Source organism: Molossus molossus, unplaced genomic scaffold (assembly GCF_014108415.1).
Source record: "Molossus molossus isolate mMolMol1 unplaced genomic scaffold, mMolMol1.p scaffold_m16_p_20, whole genome shotgun sequence".
NCBI classification, from domain to species: domain Eukaryota; kingdom Metazoa; phylum Chordata; class Mammalia; order Chiroptera; family Molossidae; genus Molossus; species Molossus molossus.
In genome coordinates this window covers 15,079,201-15,102,043 of record NW_023425356.1, presented here as the reverse complement: position 1 = coordinate 15,102,043, position 22,843 = coordinate 15,079,201, and the positions used below count along the sequence as shown (strand labels likewise).

Below are 22,843 nucleotides of genomic sequence, written 5' to 3'. Positions count from 1 at the left end.
CCGTAGTTGTAGGACTTCCATTCAGCTTGATTTCAGGCGGTTCTGAATGATGGCTGTGTTGTAGTTTTGTTATAATTTTGATGTGGTTGTGGGAGGACGCAATACTTGTTAGCTCATTTTAATTACAGTCAGCCCTCGTTTATTGTGGTTAATCAGTTCCAGACTCTACCGCGATAAGTGAATTTCCCAAGTAGGATTCTTTATTTATATGCAGCCGTCCCTCAACACTTCGCGCTTCGACTTTTGCGGCTTCTCTTTATCGCAGTTTTTTAAAATGTAGTACAGTATAGATTTGAAAAAACCATGATAGGGTGGAACCGTGAGAGTCGAAGTGCGAAGTGGCGAGGGACGACTGTGTCGACATAGTTAATTAAGAGCACAGAGTGAGGGTAACTCAGAGGCTGTGACGTAGACTCTCTTATCATTAGCAGAGGGCTCAGCCCGAGATCTCACGTCTTAAGAAATTCTTTGAAACAGAAATCCATTTCTGATACTAGCCAGTTTCCCCGAACTTTGATCCCAGAGGGTCTCCCTAACTTCCCCAAGCTCCCTTCTCTCCTTCACAGCTCTCCAACCTCCGCGTGTCCCTTGTAGATCCCAGACCGGAAGGCTCACAGCTCGAGGAGCCACCGCGCTCATCTCCAAGGACAACGGCTTCGCGCAGGAGGCTCTCAGTCAACTTTTCTTGAATGTATTTGATGGAATGGTAGACTAATAGTTGCCCTAAAGTGAATCATGACAGTAAACCCAAGGGCACCCCAGAGATAGAGAATTTTTTTCCATCTTCTCCATGAGATTATAACTGGATTTGGCCCATTAATGAGGAGTCTGAATTTTGACAAGCTTCTCAATTCTTGTTAGTGACTGTCAAATGTATTTCTCCACTGATTTAATTGTGAAGAAAAAAATCTCAGTGGTTCTAAAATACAGACAGGATCATTATCTTAGAACCCTTCTTTAAATGGTCTGCCTCCAGGAGCCTAATCAAAACATCTGAGCCTCGGCTTCACAAGGGTCTGGCAGTGTCTGTCCTTCTCAATCTACTGTCCTTGTCCTGAAAGCCAGGGAGAAGTTGGAACCATTTCTAACGGTCTTTGAAAGAGAAGTGTCGCTCTGACCAGTTTGGCTCAGCGGTTAGAGTGTCGGCTCACGGACCGGAGAGTCCTGGGTTCGGTTCCCGCTAAGGGCACATGCCTCGGTTGGTTTGTCCCCGGCCCTGGTTGGGGTCATGTGGGTGGCAACCGCTCAATGTCTCTCTCTCACGTCGATGTTTCTCTCTCTCCCTCCTGCTGTATCTGAAGATAAATGTAAAAAAAAATGTCTTCGGGTGAGGATAAAAGAAGAGAGAAGTGTCCGCTCTTCTCTTGAATGAACTCTCTTGCAGCAGGCAAGTCGGAAGGGATAATTAAGTGCATGGGCTTTGGCATTAGACAAAATGGGATCTAGACCTCACACTGCCACTTACTGGTGTGACTTTGAGAAAGTCATTTAATGCCCGTAAGCTTCACGGTTTTCACCAGCAGAGTAGAGATTATTAAACTAACAGAGAAGTGTATGACTTAACCATAGAATGAATTTAACATGATGCTTGATACTCAATGCATGGCAGTTACCATCATCATTAACATCGTTATCATCAAACAACCGACAGGAAAATAAGGCCTGGCTGAAAGTCAAGAACCCCTCAAGAATCAGCAGTATAGCACAGTCACTTAAGAAGTGACATCTGAAGTCAGACAATCCAGGCTCTGCCAATTATTAGTTGCTCGACTTGGAAAGTGACTTAATTAGGGCCTCAGTTTTCTCATCCACAAAATGGAATCAACGGTAAAGATTTCAGAGTTTTTTTCTGAGGCCTGGATGTGCCAAGGAGTACACACTGTTTGGAACAATGCTCAATTCGTGTTATCTCCTTTAGCCCAGCACCTAGAACTGAATGCAGCACAGAGCAGGTACTAAAAATATTTGATGAATAAATGTGATTTTTTTTCCTTCCCTGAAACAATCTTTTGACTATGAGAAACTACTTAAGGAAATCTTTGGATGTTTGTGCACATCTCCCTACAGTAAACTTGAAGCTATTTGGGGTGGTCTGAAATGCTTAAAAGGAAAGATGGACAAAGCCTAAGTGGCCACTTCTCACGAATGTCCTTTTATGACACCTATGTCAGCTAAACTTAGTAATGAGTCTGTCCCTCTGCTTAACTCAAATACTTTGTTGCACAAGAGAAAAATAGCACAAACTTTGCTTTTTGACAAAAAAAATTTCCCCCAATTCTGCTATTGCCCCAGGTCTTCACCTGTTCCAGTCATTGTTCTCCTACCAGCTGAGCCCTCACCAAGCCTCATCCCCCCCAGATGGCATGGCTGGGAAGATCATAAACTCTTCCAGAGAGAGATATGCCTGCTATGCTATGTTTCTGCTTGAAGGTGTTTGGGAACCTACTACTCATCAATGAATGAACAGCTTCTTCTGAGCTGCGACAGGACAGAGAAATAAATGCACTACCGTTAAGTGTCCAACCTTCTCCTTGGTGTTACCTTCAGTCATCTTCCGACAAAGCATTCCGCTGATAAATCAAAGGTGACCTACATTTTAGGAAAGCAAACTTCTCAGCTCCCTGGCAAACAAAAAAATCAAGACATTCATCTAATAGGTAATGAGGTTTTCGTTTTGTTTTCTTAATGTGTTGATTCCGCAAGTTCCTGGAGTCAAATTGACAGCATTTCCCAATCCTTTACAGATGACTGGTTTTAAGAGAACTGAATGTTATTTCATTGATGGTCTTGCTACAAATTCCTCTCAAGAATATCTTCATAGGACGGACTGCCTCTATGGGGGTATGGAGGGGTCTCAGTTTAAAAAAATCATCAAATTCATTTATTCTACAACTCAGTATGATGAATGGTACTTTAGTAATGTCTATAAGTACATTGATAAGATTATTATTTAATAATCAATCCTTCTTTGCTCACTTCCATTTTCAAGGTAGAAATCTGAGACCTTGTTGAAAGGGATCATTTCTCTCTTGAATGCATTCTAATCCTAACTCAAATTTTGCACAAAATGGTGAGATTAGGATATAAGAAGGTTAAGCTGGAATGAAGGTTTTTCTTATTATCTATAAGTAGCTTTCCTGGAGCTAAATAATCCATAGGCTCCTTCTCAAGTTGGTTTTGGGGAAGAGTGTCCCTTTTGAGTACATTACTTGATAGACCAGCTAAGCCAATCTTGACTGCCTTGGATCTGGGCATTCATTCTTTTAAAAAGTTAATAAATGCCTACAGTGTACAGATACTATGTTAGTTCTTAGAATTGCTAGGATGAATAAGATACAGTCTTTGTTTGCCTTTGAGTGTGAGATAGTAACAGAGCTCATATGGAGAAATGCTGAAGAATTTATGCATTCCTTCAAAAATATGTGGATGCCTATGACACACTGGGTCAGCACGCAGTAGGAAAAGAGAAAGGCATGTACCTGGTTTTCACAGAGCCTGACCTACCAGGGGGAACATCACGATGTATTAAATCACAACAAGCACTATAATGGAAACCTGAGGATGCTAAGAGCACATAGCAAAGGTAGAAATAATGACAGAACTGATTTTCATTAAAAAAAAACAAAAAACTGCTGGAGCCTGGCTGGTGTGGTTAAGTGGCTGAGAGATGAACCATGCACCAAGAGGTCACCAGTTCAATTCCTGGTCAGGGCACATGCCCACAATGTGGGCTGGGTCCCCAGTGGGGGGCGTGCAGGAGGCGGCCAATCAATGTTCTTTCTCATCAATGTTTCTATCTCTCTCGCTCTTTCCCTTCCTCTCTTTCTAAAATCAATAAAAAATAAAATTTTAAAATAATAACATAAATTGTTAAGATACAGAAAAAAAAACAACACTCAGTAATAAAGGCTTAGTAGGGTTAAAATTCATCCTTTCAAGCAGTAAGTGAGAGGCTTCGGGCTTAGCCTACTGGGTAACAAGATAAAAAATAAATGCAGATTTGAGGTTGTTCCCATGGTCTGGGTCTGGCTTCTCCTGACAATGAGTAGGTGCCTTTATAAAACTTATATACACTGATGACTCCAACAGGTGCCATCTAGTTAGGATCTCTTACTGGTACACCTACGACACCTGTGACAGGCTAAAAATGGCCCCCAAAGATATCTACATTCTAATCCCCATAACCTGGCAAAACTGTGTTTGAGGTAAGGATCGTCAAATGGAAAGACAGGCCTGAGTTATCCAGGTGGGCTGGCGGTAACCCCAAAGGTCCTTACAAGGGAGGCAGGAGACCAGAGTGAGTAGAAGGTTGAACAACCACAGCAGCAGAGACTGAAGCAAAGAGGCCAGGACCTAAGAATGCTGTAGCCTCCAGAAGCTGCAGAGGACAGGAAGGGATTTTTTCCCTGGAGAATTCAGAAGAAACCAGCTCTGCTGAATTATTCTTTTTTTTTTTTTTTTTTTATCCTCACCTCAAGGACATTTTTGCATTTATCTTCAGATAGAGCGGGAGGGAGAGAGGGGGAAGAGGGAGAGAGAAATATTGATGTGAGAGAGACACACCGAGTGGTTGCCACCCACACAACCCTAACTGGGGCCGGGGACAAACTGCAGTCGAGGTACATGCCTTTAGCGGGGACCAAACCCAAGTCTCTCTGGTCCACAGGCTGATGCTCCAACCGCTGAGCCAAACCGGCCAGGGCCTGACATATTCATTTTACCCTCTTCAGACTCATTTTGTGGTCTGGCCTCCAGAACAATAATAAAATAAGTTTGTGTGGTCTGAAGCCACTGCGTGTGTGAGTCTTTGTTACAGCTGGAATAGGAAACTAATATAATCCTCCATTACTTATGTAAACAAAGAAGGTCCTCCGGAGTCTATGGAAAAGTTAGTTTGATTGTCTCTTCCTAACCTCAGTTTTCTGCTGCCATTCTTCCTGTAAAAGAAAAATAGTCGTCATCCTCCTCTTCTTGGTTATAGTATCCATTCAGAGGAAACTATAATGGAAAAAATTATTGACAATAAATGGGAAGAATATTTGAAAGCGAACTGCTACTCTCTGCTTTTCTTCCCTATAAAGTTTAAAATTAAGTTTTCCAGTCTAACTACGTTGCAGTGGAAGCCAGCATCTGATAGACATAATTCATTGTAGGTCATTGTTTTTCTGTTTTGTATTATCAAGGAATAGAAGTGGAGAAGTGAGACTTTAAAATATTTGCTGATAGTCAAGCTTTTTTGTTTGTTTGTTTCCTCAAAGAGGATCATCGGTGTGTTGACATGCTGTTGTTGATGTTGTTTGTATTTACTCTGTACCACTGATCTTGAGAACCACACTAGGCAAAACAAGTCAGATGGAAAAAGTCAAGATTTCACACATATGTGGGATATAAAACAGACAGCAACAAGCAAACAAAGGCACAGACACAGACAACAGTACTGTGATTACCAGAGGAAAGGGCGGGGGGTCGTAAAGGGCAAAGGGGGTCTAATATATGGTGACAGAGGACACTTGACTTTGGGTGGTGAATACACAGTGCAATATACAGATGATGTATCATAGAACTGTACACTTGAAATCTATATAGTCTTATTAACCAATGTCACCCTAATACATTTAATAAAATTAAAAAAAAATAGTTATCAGAATAGTTAAAAAAAAAAAAAAAAGAACTAGAGTGGAGAAGGAAGGCTGTCAGATCACACTCCGGCTGGACTCTCTTCTTTTACATTCATACACATATAACTTGGTCCTGCTACACAATGAGGTGGATTCATGCCATCCGCAACAGCAAATCGGAAAGCAAACTCCTATATATGGTGAAATGCATCCATAATAATTAAAGTGGCTCTAGGAAGCAAATGAATCTGTTATGTTATCACCAGCAAGAATAGCTTAACAACATCACTAATCAGAGAGATGCAAATTAAAACCACAATGAGGTAGCGCCTCACACTTGTCAGAATGGCTATCATCAATAACTCAACAAACAAGCGTTGGCGAGGCTGTGGAGAAAAGGGACCACTTGTGCACTGTTAGTGGGAATGAAGACTGGTGCAGCCACTGTGGAAAACAGATTGGAGTTACCTCAAAAAATTAAAAATGAAACTGTCTTATGACTCATTCTGGGAATATATCTGAAGAAACCCAAAACACGAATCCAAAAGAATATATGCACCTCTACGTTCATAGCTGTGTTATTTACAACAGCCAAGATCTGGAAACAGCCCGAATGCCCATCAGTAGATGAGTGGATTAAAAAGCACTGGTACAGCCCTGGTCAATTTGCTCAGTGGTTGGAGCATCAATGTGCGGACCAGAGAGTCCTGGGTTCAGTTTCCGCTTGGGGCACGTACCAAAGAAAAAAAAAGCACTGGTACATTTATACAACAGAATACTACTCAGCCATAGAAAAAAAGAAATCTTACCTTTTGCAACCATATGGATGAACCTGGACAGTATTATGCTAAGTGAAATAAATCAGTCAGAGAAAGACAAATATTATATGAATTCACTTATATGTGGAATCTAATAAACTAACAAAATAGAAGTGGACTCAGAGATACATAAAACAGAGTGACCGCTGTCAGATGGGTGGGGGGTTGGGAGGTTGAGTGAAAAAGGTAAAGGGATTAAGGCAAAAAAAAGAAAAGAAAAGAAAAGAAACACAGACATAGACAACAATATGGTGATTGCCAGAGGGAACGGGTGGGGGAATTGGGGAGGGGGTGGAAGAGGGCAAAGGGGAGATAAATGGTGGCAGAGCGTTGACTTTGGGTGCTGAGTGTATGATGCAGCGTGCAGATGATGTTGTGCACTTGGAACCTGTATGGTTTTATTAACAAATGTCACCTCAATAAATTTAATTTTAAAAAAGAAAATTTTAAAAATCTGTTATTCTAATGTATAACATCAACCAATGTTCTAATATTAAATATTTTTTATTTTTATTTTTTAAATATGTTTTTATTGATTTTTTAGAGAGAAAGGAAGGGAGAAAGAGATAGAAATATCAATGTGAGAGAGAAACATCGATCAGCTGCCTCCTGCACACCTTCTACTGGAGATAGAGCCTGCAACCTGGGCATGTGCCCTGATTGAGAATCGAACCGAGACCTCTCAGTCCATGGGACAACATTCAATCTACTGAGCCACACTGGCCATATTATTAAATCTTTTTTTAAATTAACAGAAAAAAATTAAATTTGGCTTAAAAACAATAAACAAACAAACCCTAATTTTCTAATGTGATGGATGTTCACCAACTTTCAAGTGACTCTTGGTGCTGAGTATTTCCTGTTTACCTCTCTGGATCCACTCCCAACCCTGTGCTTGCCTCAGGGGGCTGATGTGTGGACTAGAGCAATGGGCTTCCTTCGGCATACTGCCTCTATTGTGGTTTCTGGAAGCTCTCCCCACATATTGGCAAATCATTCATTCATTAAACTCTCCTCCAAGTTGAGTGTACATTTTTTGTCCATTTAACACAATCACTTCATTCAATTTCCTGAAGTTATATTTTGAAGCAAAGCAATTCCACTAGAATTTATTCTATTTGAAATCAATTGCTCTGCAGTTGTAGTATTTATTTGGCTTCGTCTGCCTTTGACATTTCTTCAATAAATAATCCCTCCTAAATTGTATCCTACAGAGCTCTAGGGTCTCAGTTGAGAAGTTTTCTAAATGTTTCCATAGATGCAAAATTCTTTTTCAAGAGACATTTAGCCCTACAAAGAGGAGGGATAACTTCTTTTTGGGTGGGAACAACAGTGAGACTTCTGTATTTTTGCAAGACAATATCAATAGCCTTGACTGTAAAGTATGACATAAAAAGCATTTGAATCTCTTTAATTAGCAAGTACTCCAGGGGCTAGCTAAAGAATTTAACTTTGAATGACTTTGATCTGAAGGTATTTAATTTCATTGTTTTCTACAACTATAGTGGACATCTTTGTACACATCTCCTTGCACACATATGCACTAGGCAAGTAGTGAGGAAAACACTAAGGTACTATGTTTCATTTTTTTCACCTGCATGTTCTGATCTGCTTGTGAATTGTAAAATCACTTTCGTGTTCTCACCAGTATTCTTTTCATTTTAAAATAAAATAGAATAAAAAAGACATTGTAATGCATATAGTAAGGACATTATTTTACAAATTTTTGGATAAACACACACACACACACACACGGACATGTATGTAGGTTTGTGTACTGTGTTTTAATGTAAAACATTTTGTTTGTTAAGCCTCACCCTAGAGAGAGTGAAAGGGAGGGAGAGAGAGAGAGAGAGAGAAAGATCAATGTGAGAGAGACACAGCTATAGGTTACCTCTCACGTGACCCCAACCAGGGCCAGGGATTGAACCTGCAACCCAGGTACGTGCCCTTGACTGGGAATTGAACTCGTGACCCTTCGGTCCATGGGCTGATGCTCCAACCACTGAGCCACACTGGCCAGGACTAAAACATTTTTCTTACAATGGGTTACAGTCAAAATATCTAAAAACTGATCCATGACACATGGAAGCAGATTTTCTGTATCACAGAATATGCACATTTTCAACTGACTGCTATTGATAGTTTGTTGAACATATTTATGCTTCTATCAGGAACACATTCTGTTCTTTCTACCCACAAATTTTGATTTTATGATTTCCCACCCAATCTTATGGATTTTAAATCTTTGTTTCAATGCACATTTCTCTGATCCTCTGGCAAGGCTGACATTTTCATCTGTGAATTGCCTAACAATATTTTTTTGTAAATTTTCCTATTACTTTTCTTTCTGATTTGTACTGATTCTTGATATATTCTAGATATTAATCCTTGTCTCTTACAGAAGTTGCAAATACTTTTTCCTAATCTATTACTTTTATTTTAACTTTGTGGTGTGGTTAGTCATACAGAGGAACTTTTAAATCTAGATATAGTCAATCTATCAATCTTTTTTAAAAAATGATTTGTGATTTTTACTTCTTGTCTGAGAAATCCATCTATCCACAAGGCCATAAAAATATTCTCCTGTATCACTTTTAAATGGTTTTAAACTTTTGCATTTTTTCATTTAGGCCTTCAACTCATTTGGCATTTATTTTTGTTATGGTGAGAAGAACTTAATTTTATATTCTATGATATGGAAACCCAATTGTTCCACATCAATAATTGAATCGTTAGCTTTTTCCCACTGATCTGTCATACCATCTTTAATGGTTTTAAAGCTTAATCTTGTTCTGGGGTCTCTATTATGTTCTATTGATGACTCGTCTATTGGTGCACCAATACTATAGCTTCAGAAGTTTTAACATATGGGAATTCAAATCCCTTTAGCTTATTCTTATTTTCAGAATTTTCTTTACTCTTTTCTTATTTTTATATTTCCATATGAACACTAGAATTATTTTGTTAGGTTCTATGTTGAAATCTCATTCTAGTGATGTTCTATCTTGTTCTTTGTCTACCTAACTCTTGTTAAGGTTTTGATCCATATTGCCCCCGACTGTCAATATCTCTGCTGAAACTGCCTCACAAAGCCGAATGCCCCCACCCCTGCGGACCCCAGCAGACGGAAGCCCACACCTCACACGGACGGCCCCACCTCACTCCCACCTCCCAGGTTCCGTCCGCATCTCGTGGAAACGAAACTGCACCCAGAAGCCTAGTTGCAAAGGACTTTGAAAAACGTGCACTTTAGCTTTAAACCTCTGCAGTACAGAGTAGTGAAGAGTGGATTTCAAACCACGGGCTACATCCTATCAGTGGGTCATAAAATCAATTTAGTGGGTCACAAATGACATTTTAAAAAATGAAATAGAACAGAATATAAAATGTCAGTATGCCTAGCAAAAATAAGAATTTTTCATGAAAGTTTTATAAATACACACACACACGTAAATATATTTTAACATACAACCATGTACCACATAACTGTGTTTCAATCAACGACAGTGATCCCATAAGAGTATAATGGAGCTGAAACATTTCTGTCACCAAGTGACATCATAGCTGTCATTAATAGAGAGGAATGTTCAGTGGGCATTCTTTGCTTACAAGCAAATCTATAATGAAAAACAGAAACAAACCAAGCAAAGCACCATGGACGTATTTCTGGGAAGGACGACACCTGCTCACGAAGAGCCTCAGACGGGCCTTTCAGGAGGTGTTCCCAAGGAAGGCGTTGTTGTCACAGGAGAGCCAGGTCAGGTCTGTCCCCACCCCGAAGACCTTCCAGCGGGACAAGATGTGGCGGTGGAAGACAGTGATGTTGGTGCTCCCGACCCTGGGTAGGCCTAGGCTAACTATGCCACCTATACATTAAAAGCCTTCTAATAATTTACTGAACACAAATAGGCACGTTCTCCACAATCCACTATTCTTTAACAGTTAATATCAAAAGAAAAATCTGTTTTTATAAAAAGCAGTGGAATGAAAAAACAGCCAAGACCATCTAGAAACAAACAAGATATAGTGACATTGTGACGTGAGCAGCCGACAGTCAGCCTCCCCTTGTTAAGCAACATGCATCCTAACTGTGTATCCCTCCCGCCCTCCCTCCACCCCATAGCTGGGAAAAGAGATACCCAGGGGCAGAACTAATGGAGCCCTCCTTCATGTGCCAGGGGCAGAGGGACCTCAGTGCCGCACCGGAGTAGATTCCTACTTGGTCTTCGAGTGGAAGAAAGCCACAGCCCTGGTTGTCTCTGGGTGTTGGGTTTATGCACGATAAATATTTTAAATTCTAGTTTCCAAATTTTCTACAATGGGATGTATTACTCTTACAATGCAAAAAAGGGAGCTCCAAACAACCCCAAATCACATTTTAGTTTATTGTCTTATTTTTAATGCCCCAACCATCGGAGAGCTTCTACGCATCCTTGTAAGTTCTTCCTCCTTTCCTGGTGGTGGACACGGTCTTCATTTCCAGAGAAACACAGGCAGGATCCGAGTTTGGGGTTTGTGTCAGATCTGCTGGGCTTTACAAGAGACACTGGGAGGAGTTCCACAGCTCCCTGGTGGCTAGAAGCAGTGATTCCGACTCGCCCTGTGTTCTGGGCAGAGCAGGGAGCTATGACAAGTAGTGGAGACGGCCCGTACTTACGAAGAGCACAATACATCATCAAGGGCATAAAGAACATAAAAATGCTTTAGCAGATACAAATGCACAGACTGATACAGTGCAAACTAAGAGGTCAACGTGGAAGAAGACAGGAGAGTAGCAGAGCAGTGGGGGCTTTGCCTCCAGGTAGCCACGATGACACTGCCTCTTCACCTCTCATGCGGTTTCTTTTTCTCTAGGAGACTGGGAGAAATGGAAATTCTGAAAGCACACTTTCCTGGTTGGAAAAGGACACACAGCAATGCTGTCCAAGCCTGACTCCAGGTTAATGTTCCGGTTTGAGGTAACATTCCAGTTTCACGGGAAACAGATCTTTCCAGCACACGATTGTAGGAAACTCAGTATGATTTTGATTTACTTGAAAGTTGGTAGTACTTAAGGAAAAACCAACATTGCCTATGAAATCACTATGCCTTCCATTTGACTGAACAGGTAGGGACGGACCTCGGACTAGAAGGGTTCATGTTTTAAATGTTGCCCAAGTCCCTCATTGCACAACTCTAGACAAGGTAAATTTAAAAATTATGGAAGATCATTTTTTCTTTCTTACTAAAAATGACACCTTCTCTCCCACAAGTCCAACATCCAAGTGCTCAACATGTCACTTTTCAGCTGCCCTCCACCTTTGTGAAACCTCATCATTCACTGGGTGTGACTTTAAAGTTACTTCTGGTACCAGCATCTGGGATGGAATTTTCCTAGAGATGCACGCAAGTGGGAACGGAACACATTTCACAATGTGAGTGCCGAAGGGGGCTGACGAGTCGCAGGCACACCTCTGGCTGGGAAAGTGGCTCTGGGACAGCTGGCTTCCCGGGAGAGGTCTGTGGGACCAAAGGCACGCGGAGCTCAGGCCAACAGGAGGCTGCGCACGGGATCGCATCCGGGTGGAGCGGGAGGGCTGAGGCCACACAAATGCAGCGCTTTTCCTCGCTCAGCCCGGCACACCGCGTGGCGCCTGGTGGGGGGACGCGGACAAGGGGAGAGGCCAAATATGATAGAAGGGTGAGTCTGAAGGACCTAACCATTCGATCTTGAGGAAATTTATCTTATCCCACCAAAATGGTGAGAAAAAATGTTTACATATCTACCTTTAGGTCCTGATGAAGGAAAAGCAACCAGATGAAACTTCGAGAAAGAAATCTGCTTGTTACTCCGGCATGTGGATTCGCGCTGTCTCGCCAGAGGTCGTGATGCTGCACTAAATCGGATTTCTGGACAAAGTAACATGGATTTCCTTAATGCAGCGATGGCCTCGCTCATGAAACCTCTTCTCCAGCTCTGTGCCTGACAAGTCCGCCCAGAAGCTGAGCTCCTTCTCCGATGGTCAAGCCCTTCTTCCCGCAGCTCTGTGATCCCCTGGCAGAGCCGGCCTTAGCCAGAGGCACCGAAGGTCACCTTCTGCTTCAGAGGAGGAAGCTGGGGCTCCTCACTTGATCATCTGAGTCTCTTCATCCGCATCATAAAATTCTTCCTCTTCGCTCCCACTCCCTAAAGCACTCTCCTTGTCCACCGACTGAAACAGGAAAGGAGAAACGGGCTGAGAGTGTGTCAGGACATTTCTGGACTGAAAATCACTATCTAGGTTCTAACTAACACATGTATGTCTATGACACCAATTCCCCTAAGAACTAGCCTCTGAGGTATTCTACGAAAGCGAATCCATCAGTCATCTTTGTTTCTCTGAAAACCAGCTGCTACTAGACTCCGCCTTTGTTTTCCGGCAGTTCTGCTCAGATCTGTTCAATCTAACCAGACACACTTTTCCCCTTTAAAACTCCCATCATCCGAGAGGTAATTCTGAAGGATTAAGACAAACAGCCATACCTGTGGAATGTCCAAGGTCTGTAAGGACAGAGCTTCCTCCCCCAGCCTCCGGTATGAATACACCTGGAGGTCAGAAACCGTCTCTAGCAAAGGGGTGTTAAGGGTTTCTGGCAGTAATAAACTCAGAAGGCCCGAGGCCAGGCCCGTGGCTCCGAACACAATGAAAGGTAAAGACCACTGCACATATTTCTGTGGGGGCACAGAGTGGAATGAAAACAAAAACACAGTGTTAGTGTCCTTGGAGATGACATCAGCAGTCAGGACACAGGCCCGCCCCGTTCACGTTCCCGGCCCAGTCATGCCTGCCTGCTAGAACGCACTATAAACCAGTTTCCCCGGAGACAATGGCCAGGGCCTCGGTGCCCCTCGGGCACACAGACGCGGGAGCGGGCAAACACACAGCGGTGGGGTCAGAGCAGCACTGTGCTCTGCCAGCGGAGCCTACTATGGGAGGGGCAGGCCAGCCCCACGCGCAGCGTTCCCGAGGGCCCTGGTGCCCAGCTGCCAGTCCAGGTGGACAGCTTAGGACACAGTGATCTCCATGTACTCTTCGCTTGGGAGACACCCCAAATATTTGCTGATGACAAACTTTAATGTTCTCAACCCTGGAATCAGCCAAACAATGCCATCAACACTCGCGGATTCACTCAGCACCGTAACTGAGGGGCACAGGGCTGGAGGTGTCCACAGCCGGAGAGGAGAGGAGAGGCGGGAGCACCCTGTGGTACACGCCGTGGACACTGCCCGAACTGAACACGGGGGAGGGTCAGAGATATGCTCGGGAGAGTTTCGTGTCTTCACACACAAACCACACGGGAAACAGTCCCGTGGGATGCTGCCCGGGGCCTCTCTGGGCTGGTCCCCGTCTTTCACTCCTGCCCGGGAGCTGCTCAGCTCCGTCTCTGGTTTGGGCTTCCACATTCTGAGGGTAGGTCCACTGCCGGTGAAGATGGCCCTCGGGTTAGAGTTTGCTAACTTTGCAAAAATAAAGAGGCGGTGGAGAAGGAGGAGGAGGAGAGGGGCATGGAGGGATGGAGAGGGCCGGGGACAGGAGCAGGGAGCAGGGGAATCTCTGACCCCTGGACCCCATGGGCGGTGAACGCAGACCCAGCACCACAGGTGTGCTGCTGAATCAAAGGGAGCACAGCACGCTCACCTCTTCTCAGCTCAGCAGGAGTCAGCAGAGACACAGGCTGAGTTTTGCCTGCTTTGGGGTAGGCAGCCAAAGGGGGTATCTTTAACAATAAACCCCAAATGTCAGACACAGAATGGAACTAATATGACTCCTTCGAAAGAAGGATCTTGTAACCGAAAATTAGGCATGAGGCATGGAGAGAGATACTCAGAACAAAGAAGTCTATCAAAACCCAAAAAAAGGAGAAGCTACCGCGGCCTTTCAGAGACACCTGTCCTAGGAAGTAGTGAGTAATGAACAGCGGAGTACAAACAGGTTTGCAGGCACCATGCCAAATCTGCCCCCGCCCGCCCCGCCCCACCGTGAGTCCTGGCTGGGAAAGTGGCAGGCACAGGGCTCCATGCGCTCTGCCACCACACCTGAGCATGTCCTGGCAGGAAGGACTTTCGGGCTGTCATTTAAGTCTAACCCCTTTGTTTGGACTATAAAATTTAGAAAATGGCAAAAGGTATTAATAAGCATATTGCTAGGCATATTTCTCTTCTGACTTTCTTTCCCAAGTGGTGTGCCTTTGGGGAAGGTATTTAACCTCCTTCTGCTGCATCCCCATCTTTGGTACAGCGTCACAACAATGCCCACCACAATGGTCACCTTGGAGACTGCATGAGGTGACACACGTAGAGAGCTTAGCACAGAGCCCAGCACACAGCCAACGCTCAGTAAACATTCACTAGTTGACTAACCTGTGAATGGGGTCAAGAAGGGCCAAGCTGGCATTAGCTGATGTCCAAAGAACACAGATGAACAGAGAAATGAGCCTGGGGGTTGCAAACCTCCTTGGTAGGAGTCATCCTCCCTGACAGATCCTTAATGTAAAAGGCACATGTCTACACGTGTGTCACCTGATCTTAAATGGCAGCTGTCCATCACCTCTTTCTACTCAAAAGCACAAGCATTCCCAAAGCAGAGGATCAAGAAAAACCAAGCGAGGAGGAACAAACCAACCAGTGAGGGGATGAAGGGAGCAATAATCCCACCAACTCGGGAGAACATGGAACACGTTCCAAGCCCAACATTCCTGAAAGACAAGAAAAAGCTTTTTTAAAATCAGTAAGTCCTAGGGGCACAATGTAAAGACCCTGGGGGGCAGCAGGCCCAGAGTAACACATCCCACAGTACGAGCAAAGGATCCCACAGAGCAGTGCTGCCCACTGAACCCTGTGATACTGCCCATGTCCTGTCCATGCACCGTCCAGCGCGGGAGCCACCAGACACATGCCGCTACTGAGCGCTCAGATGGGACTAAGGATGAGGAACTGAAAGTTTAACTTATTTCATTTAAATTAATTTAAGTGTCAAAAGCCACCCGAGGCGGCTAACCACCACACTGGGCAGTGCAGCTCTGGAGGCTGCTGCAGAAACGAGCATGTGACCATTCCTTGTCCAACATTCTCACGGGTGTGGGGTCTTAGGTCTCCTATCAGGTAATACAGCCATAGAGAGCCAGAGCTTTATGATATAAAAAGTCTGCCCACTTAGTTCAACTCAACTAATTAACTATTAAAGCGGCAGGCACACAAATAGGAGCTGATGAGCACGTGTTTCTCCGGACCGCAGGCCGACGCTCTAACCGCTGAGCCAAACTGGCCAGGGCGATGAGCACGTGTTCTCAGGAAACCAGGACATTACCTCCCGGAGGAGCATGCGTGTGGAGGCGGCGGGAGGAAGGAGAATGTTGATCATGGTCATAGGTAGGTGACCATACATCGCCCTGTAATTCCAGACTAATTGTTAACAACATTCCTCTCACATGTGTCCCAGTTGGGAAGGAATGGTCATCCTACTTTATAGCCAGTAGCCAGAGAAAGTAAGGTCAATGAGGAAATGACTAGCCACAGACAATCTGATCTCTTAATCCAAAAGGGCAGCCAAAAACAGGCTCCCTGCATGGATAAGGGAAACAGGAGGATCGCTTTGGAATGAGCCACACAAAATGGGAACGTGCTGATGGAAAAGTTCTGGCCCAGCTCACAGAGGCAGTTCTGTGAAGACTGAGCTACATCCCAGCCCTTCAAATCTGCTCATTTTTTTGTTTTCAGACCTATTTTATGAGGGGAAACAGGGACCTCTCAGTCCATGGGACAATGATCAATCCCCTGAGCCAAACTGGCTGGGCTAGAATATGTTTTTATTAAAAATAAGCATGTCCTACTCATTAAATCTACCTTTAACAGCTAATATGTAAATCTATAATTTATTTACTACTCTATGGAATTATCGTCTTTGAAATGTGTATATTTTATGTTATTAACCAATGTTACCCCAATATATTTAATTTTAAAAATATGCATATTTTGTGCTCAAATGCAGGCTCTGTGAGAACAGGGTCTTTGTCCCCTTGTCAGTCACGTGCCTGACACAGGATGGGTGACTATTAATAGATGAAGTCCACCAGAACAAGATGACATCTTGGCACTACTACTCAGTGACAGGACTTGTTTACAGCAGGTCCCTCTCTCATGATTCACATGAGGGAATTCAGCTCAAGATGAAGCTATGATTCCTTAGCTGAGGAGCAAAGACGGTCCACACAGACAGTCTCTGAGCTCACCGCTGCTTGCTGAACTGCTGCTGGCCCACACTACCTCTGCTGGCCTGCACTACCTCTGCTGGCCCGCACTACCTCTGCTGGCCCACACTACCTCTGCTCACCCGCACTACCTCTGCTGGCCCGCACTACCTCTGCTGGCCGGCACTACCTCTGCTGGCCAACACTACCTCTGCTCGCCCGCACTACCTTTGCTCTCCCGCACTACCCCTGCTCGCCCGCACTACCCCTGCTCGCCCGCACTACCCCTGCTCGCCCGCACTACCTCTGCTCGCCCGCACTACCTCTGCTGGCCGACACTACCTCTGTTCGCCCACCTACCTCTGCTGGCCCGCACTACCTCTGCTGGCCGGCACTACCTCTGCTGGCCGGCACTACCTCTGCTGGCCAACACTACCTTTGCTCGCCGCACTACCCCTGCTCGCCCGCACTACCCCTGCTCGCCCGCACTACCCCTGTTGGCCCGCACTACCCCTGCTCGCCCGCACTACCTCTGCTCGCCCGCACTACCTCTGCTGGCCGACACTACCTCTGCTCGCCCACCTACCTCTGCTGGCCCGCACTACCTCTGCTCGCCCGCACAACCTCTGCTGGCCTGCAATACCTCTGCTGGCCCGCACTACCTCTGCTGTCCCGCACTACCCCTGCTTGCCCGCACTACCCCTGCTCGCCCACACTACCCCTGCTGGCCCGCACTACCCCTGCTCGCCCGCACTACCTCTGCTGGCCGACACTACCTCTGTTCGCCCACCTACCTCTGCTGGCCCGCACTACCTCTGCTGGCCGGCACTACCTCTGCTGGCCAACACTACCTTTGCTCGCCCGCACTACCTTTGCTCTCCCACACTACCCCTGCTCACCCGCACTACCCCTGCTGGCCCGCACTACCCCTGCTCGCCCACACTACCTCTGCTCACCCGCACTACCTCTGCTGGCCGGCACTACCTCTGTTCGCCCACCTACCTCTGCTGGCCCGCACTACCTCTGCTGGCCCGCACTACCTCTGCTGGCCGGCACTACCTCTGCTGGCCAACACTACCTTTGCTCGCCCGCACTACCTTTGCTCTCCCACACTACCCCTGCTCACCCGCACTACCCCTGCTGGCCCGCACTACCCCTGCTCGCCCGCACTACCCCTGCTCGCCCGCACTACCTCTGCTGGCCGGCACTACCTCTGTTCGCCCACCTACCTCTGCTGGCCCGCACTACCTCTGCTGGCCCGCACTACCTCTGCTGGCCGGCACTACCTCTGCTGGCCAACACTACCTTTGCTCGCCCGCACTACCTTTGCTCTCCCACACTACCCCTGCTCACCCGCACTACCCCTGCTGGCCCGCACTACCCCTGCTGGCCCGCACTACCTCTGCTCGCCCGCACTACCTCTGCTGGCCCGCACTACCTCTGCTCGCCCGCACTACCTCTGCTGGCCCGCACTACCTCTGCTCACCGCACTACCTCTGCTCGCCTGCACTACCTCTGCTGGTCTGCACTACCTCTGCTCCGGCACAGTGAGCACCGACTTCTGGGATGCGAGCCTCTTCGCCACAAGGCAGGATGTGTGAGGAGAAGGTGATGGTGTGGGAGGCATACCTGATGACCGTAGGGTACAGCTCAGAGGTGTAGATATACACAATGTTAAAGGCAGCACTGATGGCCAGCTTCCCCAGCAGAGACAAGGAACGGCTGTTCACCACTGCAAACACACCTGTATCTGCGGAGCACAAGGGAACATCCGTGAGGCCCTTGGTGGAACAAAGCTTTTGTAAGTGACACTTTTAGCTCTGAAGGAGTGAGAGGCATTAGTGCTGGTCTCAGACAGCAAGGAGGGAATGTACCACTCGGAGGTCCAATGATCACTCAACACTTATGCACACATTTCCTTAGCTTGGCTATTCCCAGGATATCGCACATGGGGGAGGTCATTCCGTGTGACCAAAGCTGCACTCCCTCCTGGATGACAGAGCTCCCTGAAAACTAACGTACTGTAGTAGAGTCAGCCTCAGGGGAATTCCAAGTTTCATGAACCACAGGGGTTAACTGCGACTCCTGTCTTGCCAGCCTTGGTCAACAATCAACCGTGTAAAGTGGTGGCCAGCATGACAAGCCCTGGCCCGTGCCAGGAGTTCATATGAAAGACAAGAGAGGCAGAGGTGAGGGCCAGAAAAACTCCTGTATTCCATTTGCTATCCTTGGTGTTCCGTTGCAAATATAAGGGATAATCCCATTAAATTACTACCAGAAGACATGAAACATCAATGCTCATGAAAGAACGAGACTTCAATATGGAACCACTTTCAATCCTTGCTTCTCCCCAACTCATTTCAATGACTAATCAATGATATTGGAGTTTCTGAACACAACGCCTTTACATAACACACAAAACTGCATTTTATGTGAGTTCGCGTCCCTATCGAAAATATAATTAATGATCCTGTGGTTCTTTCCTTTATTAACATTACCCCCTCAGGGATCTTACATCTTAATTGTTCCTTTTCAAACATATTTACCCTCTCCCCTTCAATCACCCACCAGCTTCTACCTTCAAAATAACAATTTTCTCCCGAGGAAAGTAAAGTCTCATGGACTCTGTTGTACTTCCCTCCTATCAAGCATCTCCAGTGAGTGACCAGCCCTCCGTTTCCTCAGATGCAGCTGCCCCGTCCCTCCCCACAATCTGGCTCCCAATGCCGTCCTCTCCTGAAACTCCTACTCTTGAAGGTCAACAGCGATGTCGTAATCGCCCAAGTAACTGCCTCACATGCTCCTTGACATTTCCACCAAATAGACTGCGCCATCCCCTTCCTTGGGACTGCAAGCCTGGCTCATAAAAACCACTCTTCCCGTAAATAATTCAAATATGCAATATCCTCTCCTTCCTTTGGCCTTCACTGCCCCTATTCACCCATCCACTCAACTGGCTGCAGACGCTCTCGGGGATGCCTGCTTTCCACCGCCTGCCCCAGCGTTCCGAGCCAGCTCAGGCGGAGGCAGGCGTCTCGCCTGCACCGGGCCCCGCAGCCTCCCCCACAGTGAGACGCACAGTGGTGCTCACTAAATATTTGTTGAACAAAGCTTTATTTTTATTTTTATTTTATTTTTTATCCTCACCCGAGGACATTTTTGCATTTATCTTCAGATAGAATGAGAGGAAGAGAGGGAGGACGAAAGAGAGAAACATCAATGTGAGAGAGACACATCGAGTGGCTGCCACCCACGTGACCCCAACCAGGGCTGGGAACAAACTGCAACCGAGGTACGTGCCCTTAGTGGGAACCGAACCCCGGTCTCTCTGGTCCATGGGCCGACACTCTAACTGCTGAGCCAAACCGGCCAGGGCTATAAAGATTTGATATTTTATTTTATTTTATTTTATTTTATTTTAGTTTCTTTTATTTTATTTTATTTTATTTGATTTTCTTTTATTTTATTTTATTTTATTTTATTTATTTTATGTTATTTATTTTATTTTATTTATTTATTTATTTTATTTATTTTTATTTATTTTATTTTATTTTATTTTATTTTATTTATTTTATTTATTTCTATTTATTTTATTTTATTTTATTTTATTTATTTTATTTTATTTTATTTTTATTTTATTTTATTTATTTTATTTATTTTATTGTTATTTTATTTTATTTATTTTATTTTATTTTATTTTATTTTATTTTTATTTATTTTATTTTATTTATTTTATTTTATTTTATTTATTTTATTTTATTTTATTTTATTTTATTTTATTTTATTTTATTTTATTTTTTATCCTCACCCGAGGACATTTTTCCATTTTTTGTTCAGGTAGAGTAGGAGGGGGAGAGAGGAACAGAGAGAGAGAGAAACATCGACGTGAAGGGACACATCGAGTGGCTGCCACCCGCACGACTGACCAGAGCCGGGGACAAACTGCAACCGAGGTACATGCCCTTAGCGGGAACCGAACCCGGGTCTCTCGGGACCGCAGGCAGACGCTCTAACTGCTGAGCCAAACCGGCCAGGGCTATAAAGCTTTATTTTAAATAAACCTTATACTGCAGAGGTTATTTCTTCTCTTGTAAATGTTTCCTTTAGTGGCCCTTAAAAGGAAGTTCCCTTTGTAGCTCAGTATTTAACAGAATGTAGCAGATACTTTTAGCTGGCACATGAAAGAAAATGTACATCTTACTGCAGAGAAAATCTCTCATGCTCCAAAATTTATAATTTTTTATTTAAATTTTTAAAGAAATATATTTTATATATTGTTTAAATAGCATTTGCTGACAATTGAGTGCAGTTCTTAAAAACATTACTTTTCGTGTCCTATTTAACCCTTATGACAGGATGAATTCAGGGAATAGAACCTGTTCGTGCCCCCTCAGCTTCTGAGGAGGAGGCATGTACTACACTCCATCCCACAATATGTTTCCGCCTCGCTGCTTGACAACGAAATAAATCTTCATCTGCTTGAAAGATGGCGTCCTGAGCACACTGGCCCAGGCACTGCCAAACTCGACCATCTGGGGCCTCTCCTCTCCTGCCAGGCTATTTGGAAGAAGATGTTTGCAATTTTAAGTACCTAATATATTACTTTAAGCCACGAAGTGCTTCTGGAAAAAGATTCCTGCCTTGTAGCATTTACCCCAAGATATGTATCTGGACTCCTAATATCTGACAACTTCAATTAAACCAATGATGAGGGCAAATTAAATCCATTAATTATCTTCAGAAAACTGAGTAAGGAAAAGGTATTGTGTGGCATTAAAGCAAAACAGAAATGTGCACATTTGCTTGATTGCAAATGACCTCTGGGTCTGTTTTAACCTATAAAAGATGGCATCTTTCAGAACTGTATGGAGACACTACATCTTTAACAACAGGTTAGGCGGCTGACATACTGAAAATTGAATTCAAATGGCGCGTCACAGAAAGTTTATAATCTGAACACCCAGGAGATCCAAGTCTGGAAGAAGTCCCCCACGTGAGGCTCCGGACACCCAGCTGTGGCCCATCTGGGGAGCCTGGCTCAGCCACATGCCCACCTCACCTGAGGCTTGAAAACTTCTTTCTGTTTTCCTGCCAATGGAGTCTGCAGTTGCCACTTCAACCTGGGGGAATGCACTTTGTCCCAAGGTAGCCCATGCTAATTTCAGACATCTCTGTTTATTAGAAAAGTATTTCTTATTCCTTTTGGGGCTCCTGCCTGTGGCACTGCTGGGTTCCCTGGATTCCTGACCTTGGTTCTTTATCTAAAAATGAAATCAAAGCCTGGCCGGTGTGATTCAGTGGTTGAGCATAGACCCGTGCAACAAGAGGTCGCCAGTTCGATTCCTGGTCAGGACACATGCCCAGGTTGTGGGGTATGCAGGAGGCGCCAATCGATGTTCTCTCTCATCGATGTTTCGATGTTTCCATCTCTCCCTACTTCTCTTCCCTTCCTCTCTCTCTAAAATCAATAAAGAAAAAAATTTTTTAAATGAAATCAGATATTATTGGCTATTACCAACAATTGAACAACAAGATTGTTTAGAAACAAGAGTGATTTAAAAGGGGAAAGTTAATTATCTCAGAAAAAAAGCAGGGAAGAAGATTCTCAAAATACTTGTCTCCTTCAAAGCACTGAACTCGAGGTTCAACTTTCTTCCAATGATGCAGCTACATTTTCAGAACCAGTTATCTGAAAGTTTCCTCAGAGCCTATTTGGAGTCACCAGAACAAAATGTGTCAGTATGTTATAGTCACATTTCACTGACCCAAAATAGTAAATATTCAACTTATCATCCACTTCACTCACTGGGTGATTATAGCAAATGTGTTGCTGTTTGTGCATACGTATAACACCTCTCAGACCGCTGTAGGCCTCTGCTCTGGTACACAGGTTGGGCACTGAACCACAGCTCGTTCTGTTTCCCTTTGGCTTTTATATTTTAAGAAAAATACCAAAAAAGCACAAGAGTCTGTCACTAGAGTTTTGCCATTTCTAGAATATCATCTGAATGAAATAATTGTGTATAGACTTTCGTCTGGCTTCTTTTAATTAGCATAATGCTCCTGAAATTTATCCCTTGTTGTATATATCAGGTTGTAGTTGATTCCTTTTTTTTTTTTCAATGTGTAATATTTCATTGTATGGATATACCACAATTTGTTAATCTAATTCTTTAGGGGATGGACATTTGGGTTCCT

General features: G+C 44.5%; 1 protein-coding gene across 1 annotated transcript in view; it reads right to left on the bottom strand.

The window, feature by feature from the left end:
- Nucleotides 1-10,645: 10,645 nt before the first annotated feature.
- The window catches only part of SLC22A15 (solute carrier family 22 member 15), an 80,962-nt gene continuing 68,764 nt past the window's right edge, over nt 10,646-22,843 (bottom strand). Inside the window, exons 9-12 of the mRNA XM_036273412.1 lie at nt 18,275-18,395; nt 15,082-15,154; nt 12,942-13,130; nt 10,646-12,630 (exon numbers count right to left, since the gene is read on the bottom strand). Coding sequence (XP_036129305.1) covers nt 12,544-12,630; nt 12,942-13,130; nt 15,082-15,154; nt 18,275-18,395 — 470 coding nt within the window. The 3' untranslated portion in view covers nt 10,646-12,543. The remainder of the gene's footprint in view (nt 12,631-12,941; nt 13,131-15,081; nt 15,155-18,274; nt 18,396-22,843) is intronic.